This window comes from Odontomachus brunneus, unplaced genomic scaffold, assembly GCF_010583005.1.
Source record: "Odontomachus brunneus isolate Ranch 3 - 2012 unplaced genomic scaffold, Obru_v1 Obru_scaffold_019, whole genome shotgun sequence".
In the NCBI taxonomy this organism is placed as follows: domain Eukaryota; kingdom Metazoa; phylum Arthropoda; class Insecta; order Hymenoptera; family Formicidae; genus Odontomachus; species Odontomachus brunneus.
Window position 1 is genome coordinate 2,660,188 of NW_022639469.1, and position 7,364 is coordinate 2,667,551.

At 32.4% G+C, this 7,364-nt stretch overlaps 1 protein-coding gene across 1 annotated transcript; it reads right to left on the minus strand.

Annotated features, from left to right (window-relative positions):
* Positions 1-400: 400 nt before the first annotated feature.
* LOC116841921 ((11Z)-hexadec-11-enoyl-CoA conjugase-like) lies at positions 401-6,132 on the minus strand. Its single transcript, XM_032810410.1, has 6 exons — positions 5,918-6,132; positions 4,888-5,170; positions 4,294-4,424; positions 3,604-3,809; positions 2,921-3,106; positions 401-1,950 (listed from the first exon to the last, which is right to left on the minus strand). Exons 2-6 carry the CDS (start codon positions 5,141-5,143, stop codon positions 1,674-1,676), a joined length of 1,056 nt encoding a protein of 351 aa, XP_032666301.1. The 5' UTR covers positions 5,144-5,170; positions 5,918-6,132; the 3' UTR covers positions 401-1,673.
* Positions 6,133-7,364: the final 1,232 nt, after the last annotated feature.

A 7,364-nucleotide genomic window follows, 5' to 3' on the forward strand; every position in this document is an offset into this window, starting at 1 on the left:
TGTAAATTAAAACAACAAAGTAATATTATTGATATTATATTTATTTATTTATTATATATATAATAAATAATATCATATAATTCAAGCCAATTCAACCTATGTTCATTAATAGTGTTTACGTTTCTAAAAAATTGGCTTCGTGTCTATCTTTAGACGGTTTCGACATCCGGTCAGTCGAGATTACATCGGCCGAAACCGAAACACCATTGAATACATAAAAGTTTAGTCGACAATTGAATCGTTAAAAATACGAAAAATAAATATAATTAGAGATTCGTGCATCTTTTATCCTATTTCAATAGTCTTCTATTGGCCCCCTAAGATCAACATTCTAAGTGTAACTAATTACAACTTATAGTAATGTTGCTTACAATAATTATTCCTTATATTGCGATTAACATTTTACTACAACTGTATTTATTATCTTTATAATACTATAATAATATTTGATTACAATTAATTTAATTTTATCATAGTACGGATCGTCGGTAACTATTTTGGCACTTTATATGTAAAATTCCCATTTCTCCGTATAACATAAAAATTGTAAATAACTAATCAAGATTATTACTAGCAATGTAAGATAAAGACTACAGCATATCGTGTGCTTTTCGTGTTAAATCGCATGCGAGCCACGATATAAGCTAACATGCTTGCTGCGAAACCGGCAATTTTGTATGTGTTATACGTGCCAGTATGCTGATTTTCGATAATAGAACTGGTGTTATTTTTATGGCGTGATTTAATGCTAGATGAGAAGTTAAATCACATGACACGTGCAATGCAGGATAATAAATTATATCATCTTAGATGTTAAATAATGCAGTAGCTAATAAAATTATGAATCATATGTAATCAATAAAATGGCCTTATATAATTTAACGTGTCCTTGCTGGAAAACAGTTTATATACTTGAAAATATCGCCAATATATCATATTTTTCAGTTGAGCAACGATAACTTCTGATTGTAATTCAGATGTATGTGTATTTGTATAGATATCTGCTTCCCGTCCCCTGCACACTGATCTACTCAATATTCTAGTTATACACAGTATGTCATAAAAGTAAATGTGAGTAACTAGATTCTTCTCTTTTGGAACACCATCTATGAATGAATATATTTATTTTGAAGCTTGAACCTTCAAGTAATAAACCTAAAAATGTTATATCGAGCGAACATCTGTGTCATAAATTTTGGGGATCAATCTGACAGTACCTTTTGTGCGCTTGTTGGAAAAACGTCATGGGGCAACGAGTTTAATATTAAACTTTGTTTTAAATTGGACAAAACTGTCGCGGAAACGAATAAAAAATAAAATGAAAAATGATCCAAAGTGTCTATGATAGTAAAGCTATGAATCGTACTAATGTTTTTAAGTAGTTTAGGCTATTTTGTGATGACAGGGAAAGTATCAAAAACGAGCCTGGAGCGGCTAAAATTAAGTCTCACTCACGAATACATAAAAAGAATTACTGAAATTCTTCGATCGGTGTTCTCAGTTGTTTATGAAACAGGATTCGTCGAGTTCCAGCAGAATACTGAGAACAAGAGTCTTGACCGTTGCTGGATGATAATATGCCCAAATAAAAAAATTGTATGCGACTTTTTGGCCAAGAAAATCATAGCGCTCCATCACCCTCCGTATTCGCCAGATTTAGCTTCCTGCATATTCTAGATATTCTCCGATAACGGGACTTCGTAATTTAGAGGGTAGCTGCCGTCGCCTCTGCTCATCGCGACTTTCTTGATCAAATCCATAGACGGGAACTTGAGATCGTACGCCAGTCCCAATTTCACGAACATATCGATGAAGTGCGTAGTGTAGTTTACCGCGCTGGTATCTATCTCTCCCGATCTGTAATCCCAAGGGAAGACGTGGTGGTAATTGTGTTGTCCTTCCCCGAATGTCAGCGCGCTGATCAATTTGTTGTCCGCCGGCCTTATATGCCTGAAAGAGTGATGTGCGAATGTTTTATGATAGAATTGTGAAAGTTATATGCTTTTCTTAGAAATAAATTTTTACCATTAGAGGTCATTAAGGTGACACAAAATATATTTGTTTCTCTTTAACTTATGTGCATCAGTTGAGACAATTCAACTAAAAAGAACAGACCTATTATAATACCGTTAGCCGTTGACAAAAGCAACTCGTTATTCATCAATCTTGTGATTACTCATTTTGAAATATAACTCGTGATTATTATCGTTTATTCATTATGCAAAAAGTAGCGTATCGTTATATAATTTCTTTTTACTTGCAAGTGAGAACAAGCACTGTTGTTACAGTGAAGTCATAAGTCTAACAACGAAAGTTACATCAGTGTATTATTATTGTTGTAATTATTATTGAGAATTATTATTAAGAATCACATAGCGATGTGATATTTATTTGTGGATTTAACATTTCATTGTAATAACAGTATTTCTGCCTGTATCTACTTCCCTTCGTTATTTCTCATTTATTTTTTCTTTGTTATTTTATTGTACATTACATTTATTATTTTTATATTGCCAAGAACTTCACTGTTTTTTCATTTTTTTTTTTATTTGAATTTATATTACATTTCTTTCAAGTAACGCATCACTTCTCAATCCTGGTGTCACATGTAAACGCGGCTTACAGCTCTATGCATGCACGCAAAAAAAAATCTCAGTTGGTGCAAGCGAATAGGAAACAAATGAAATGTCAGAAGCGATATATTTGTTTTGAAAACTAATATTTCTGTTGTCGCAACCGTCTGAACATTCAGCGATATTAGAACTCGGTTGAAGCAACTGAGAACAATTGACTATACAGAAGCCTCATAAAGGAATTTTTCCGTTCCTACAGCTGAGTATTCGTCTAATCCCTGAGCAACCAAAAATTCGGTTGCATCAACAGAATTGTTTTTTCCGTGTGCATTGCGAGTATCGCATACCTGTTGTACGGCCTGTAACCCCATGCGTGGGATATGCTGTTGACAATCGCTACGCTGTTTAGAGTAATCATGTACCGTATAAACACCTGAGAGATGATAGCCCTGTTCCACGTTTCATTCCAGAAGTACACGGGTACGATCGTAGGCAGGATGAAGCCGAATATGAGTTGCAGCAGCAAGAAATATCTGAAATGTGTGTGGTATAGTTAAAAATTAACACGCTACACCATGGTACACGGAAAAAAATATCAGTGTAACTGAATAAGACCAGACGAAAAACTCATTGATGGGATATAATATCTCTGTCACCGTGACCAAAAATATTTATCTGAACAAACAACTGCATTAAAATTCGAATAACTAAAAACAATTGGCTGAATAGCCTCCTACAGAAACCTCTCTGTCCTTATCAAGTTTTCGTCTGGTTTCCACGTAAATTTAGCTAGACTAATAGTCGTTTTATCGTGTAAGTTTTAATTATACGAGATATAGGATTAGTGATAACACCAATTAATTAAGTAATTTAATTTATGAAAAAATTTGCTATGGTGCTTCTGCTGTGGATACATCTTAGTTGATAATTAATTTTACTATATGGTTTCCGTGCTACTAGAGTCCCTCATCTATCAGCTGCGGAATATATGATGTTCAACATGAGGTGAGCAATATCTAAATACACTTACTTCTCGCTAAATACTACGACAGGATCCGAAAGCATATCCGAGAGATCGAGCTTCTTGCTTTTCTCGAGCAGTTTTGGATGCTCCTTCATCATTATCCACCCGACATGCGAGAAGAAGAAACCACGGTTATGGTTGTGAGGATCGGCGTCGGTGTCGCAATATTTGTGATGCAAACGGTGATTCTTCACCCATTTGTATATCGAGTTCTAGAGGCAAACAAATAGACAAACGTAAGTTTTTCACATTATTATTATCATCTAATTATAGGTATGATCCTGCTTAATCTAAATTTATACTGATGTACAATAATTATCACGATGCAATATTTAATGTAATATTTATTACAAATTTAAAAACAAGATTGATTTTTCGTAAATTATCGAGTAAGCGCGGCAAACATTTTGATTGCAAATAACCCGTCATAAAGAATCATTATTGCAATAATTTGCATCGAGTTTAAGACTATTGCTGCAATTCTAAGCAAATATACGAGAAAATCATTAAATCGTAAACTCGTAGCTTACGACTTAGTAAGTAAAAAAAAGGAAAATCGTAGATATTTATGAGTTATCATATGACATATATATACAGTCCGCATAGAATTGCAAATCTACTCATAAGTTATTACGAGTCTTACGAGAATAAGTTACGAGTTTTACGATTTTGTGTAGAATTGCAGTATAAACTTGCCTGTCCGGCTGCAGTGTATAATAATGCCAGCAAAATTCTCAGTGGTAGCTTAGCTTTGTAGGACTTATGACTCCAAAGTCGATGTGCGCCGCCGGACACGCCGAAAACAGCTAGCACATGCATGCCGAGTACTATAATAAAAGGGAATAGAAAATAAAGGCCACCAAGAGCTAATTAGCACAACTAACTAACATAAATCAGTGCAAGATTACATCGAGGACATTTTATAAACGATTCAAAGACAAATTTAATATTTAGAAAAAGGAACTCAATTTTAATTCTTGATATACAGCAATTGCAAGATATAATAAGTTTTGCTCTATTAAAAAAAGAATAAATAAATTACTTCTTTGTTCTTTGAGAGACTTTTGGGAAATAAATCATGAAATATCACCATCTTTACAAGCAGAATTACTCAAAAGAAAAACTCAAAAATTAAAATTAGTTGTAATTTTTTGGATTAATTTGGAAAAAAGAAAAGCTGTAAAATGCATCGCGCTATATTTTTTACGAGAATGTCGCTAACAAACGACCAATCATGTTCACATGTCAATTTGAACGATGCGCGTGCAAAAATTTCAAATGAAAACTTACTCCACAATGTACTTTTCAGGTTCTCAAAGTAGTCGAAAGTCAGTATACCGTAAATACCGACGGCATACAACACAAACATCAGTACGGCGAGAAACCATATGACTTCGGTTTCAAATTCAAGGAAACCTGGTTTTCTCGTTAGGGGCACTTTGCCGACGGTATCACTGGCGGTGTCAATCGAATTCCTGTGCGCGATATTTTTCGTGTACACTTCCGTGTTGGTGCAACATTGAAAACTCGAGACGCTGCTGATCATTTTGTCGTGAGCGCGCGCGTGCGGTTCCTTTAAATATTAGATTGTTAGTTTTTTACGAGAAAAAAATTATCTGTCAGGAAAGCGCATGAAAGTTTCTATATTTGTATAAAGAGATCCACTTGCGTCTAATTTATAATCTTTTGATTTAATTAACTTCTGGATTATATTGTATAAGGAATTAGACGTAAAGTTGATGATTAATATTATATATATTAATTATTAATATTATATATATTAATTATTAATATTATATATATTAATAATTTGATATAAATATAAATATTACATATAAAATCAAATTAATCGTGTACGAGACAGTAGTCATGCGCCACTCAATTTAGACAAAAGTCGTGCAACTCTTCCCTAAGAGCCAAGACATAAAAAATGAAAAGAGTTTTACACGGCTCTGACGATTTTAATAATCGTACGACTTCCCAAACTACGGAATTATGAAATTGAACGGTATTTCGGAAACGAAAACCTAGTAAATCAATTATCAGTAATCAAAAGCAAAACATTAATCAATATGTAATCAATCAGCAATATCCATAATAATCTCATATCAATTATTATTTTAAACTCAACAATAAGAATGCATGCATATATGTCGTATAAAAAATTATAACATAATGTAATATTACTAGTTATCGGAAAGTCGTTCGAATCCGGAAGCCTCGGATGTAAATGTCAATTACATTTCCTTCCTGAGTACGTCATCGCAAGTAAAGAAAGAAGAATCTGGCAATTAAATTAAACATACTAGCGATATCTTACCAAAATTACTTTGTAATGCCGCGGCAAATGAAAGTCACTCAGAGAATTATAATATATCAATATTATTTGACTCGACTTCGTCGAGGATAAAACTGAATTTTTGCGAATGAAACGTTACAGTGCACGCTGCTCGTTCGTGCCTAAAATGATCGAATAATACATGAACGACTGACATAAATGGTCCCAACGTCATCCACTTCTACTTGAGATACGGTGACTTCAGTGGGATCGAAATGAACTGGAATTATAAAGATTATATTATACGAGAGCAAAAAAGTTGTAATGATTAAGCAAGAACGTAAAAAGTCGCGCAACACTAGCAGATCGAGATAGAATGGAACGCAATATATATCATCATTTCACAAGACATCACAAAAAATATTGTCACCCGAAACTACAAAAGTGAATGTTCCACTCAAGGTTAAAGTGAATTTTTATTCTATATGAAAGAATGTCTCAATTAGTTAGAGTGAATATAATCCTGTAACGGTGGAATGCATTAGATTCACACTTTAATTTTTAGAGTAAGTATTCACTGAAACATTCGAAGTCGAACATTTATTCTATAGGAGTGAAAAATCATTTGAATCCGAGCGACTTGGCTGTCATTCTACTTTTCGAACCAAATTTTATTCTAAAAAATTTAGAATGTAATTAGTGCAAATATAGATAAATGCAAAAATTAAATAGAGTCGATGCTTCTTTTGTAATACAAATATATTTTCACTTGCTTATTAATGTTAATATTAATTTATTTTATTTATTCTATAAATATTAATTATATTTCTATTAATTATATAAATATTAATTATATCTATAAATATAAATATTAATTTATTTATTCTTTTGTAATATAAATATTTATTTATTCTTTTATAATACAAATATATTTTCACTTGCTTATTAATGTAAATATTAATTTATTTATAAAAATCTTTAATAACATAAACAAAATCATATATATATATATATATATATATATATGTACATATATAAATAAATAAATAGCTTGTCCTCGTTCTTTAACTTTTCTACCAATTATAATATATTACAGTAATGCTTTACAAAGTGCTTTACATGTTATTTTGTGCTAACCTAATTTCACATCTATTATGACACAAATGTGTCTTCCAACGAACCATGGAGAAACAAGATGTCGGCTTCTATCGATATCTCACTTATCGATTTCAATGTCGCTTCATCTAGGCCTCTACATTGGCCGAGTGCGTATCACACTGTTAAATCCGTAGTTAACTTAATTCGCAGTAAAAAAATACGTCCTTGTTTTTCATTTTCCACTTGTTTCCTTTTGTGGGAACATCAAAATCAGTGAATACAATACTTAATTAGCACTAAAAATATACGTCTGTTTTTCTAGTTTTCGTCTTTGTGGCTGTACTCTCTTTAATCTTAAGCTGTAGCACTAAAATCGAGAATAGAGCACTTA

Excerpts from the sequence above, each read along its gene's own strand:
- LOC116841921 (XM_032810410.1), bottom strand. The coding sequence starts at position 5,143 with ATGATCAGCAGCGTCTCGAGTTTTCAATGTTGCACCAACACGGAAGTG. Across the intron at positions 3,810-4,293 it reads TATACACTGCAGCCGGACAG|AACTCGATATACAAATGGGT; the intron begins GCAAGTTTATAC and ends GTTTGCCTCTAG. Across the intron at positions 1,951-2,920 it reads GGTTACAGGCCGTACAACAG|GCATATAAGGCCGGCGGACA; the intron begins GTATGCGATACT and ends TCACTCTTTCAG.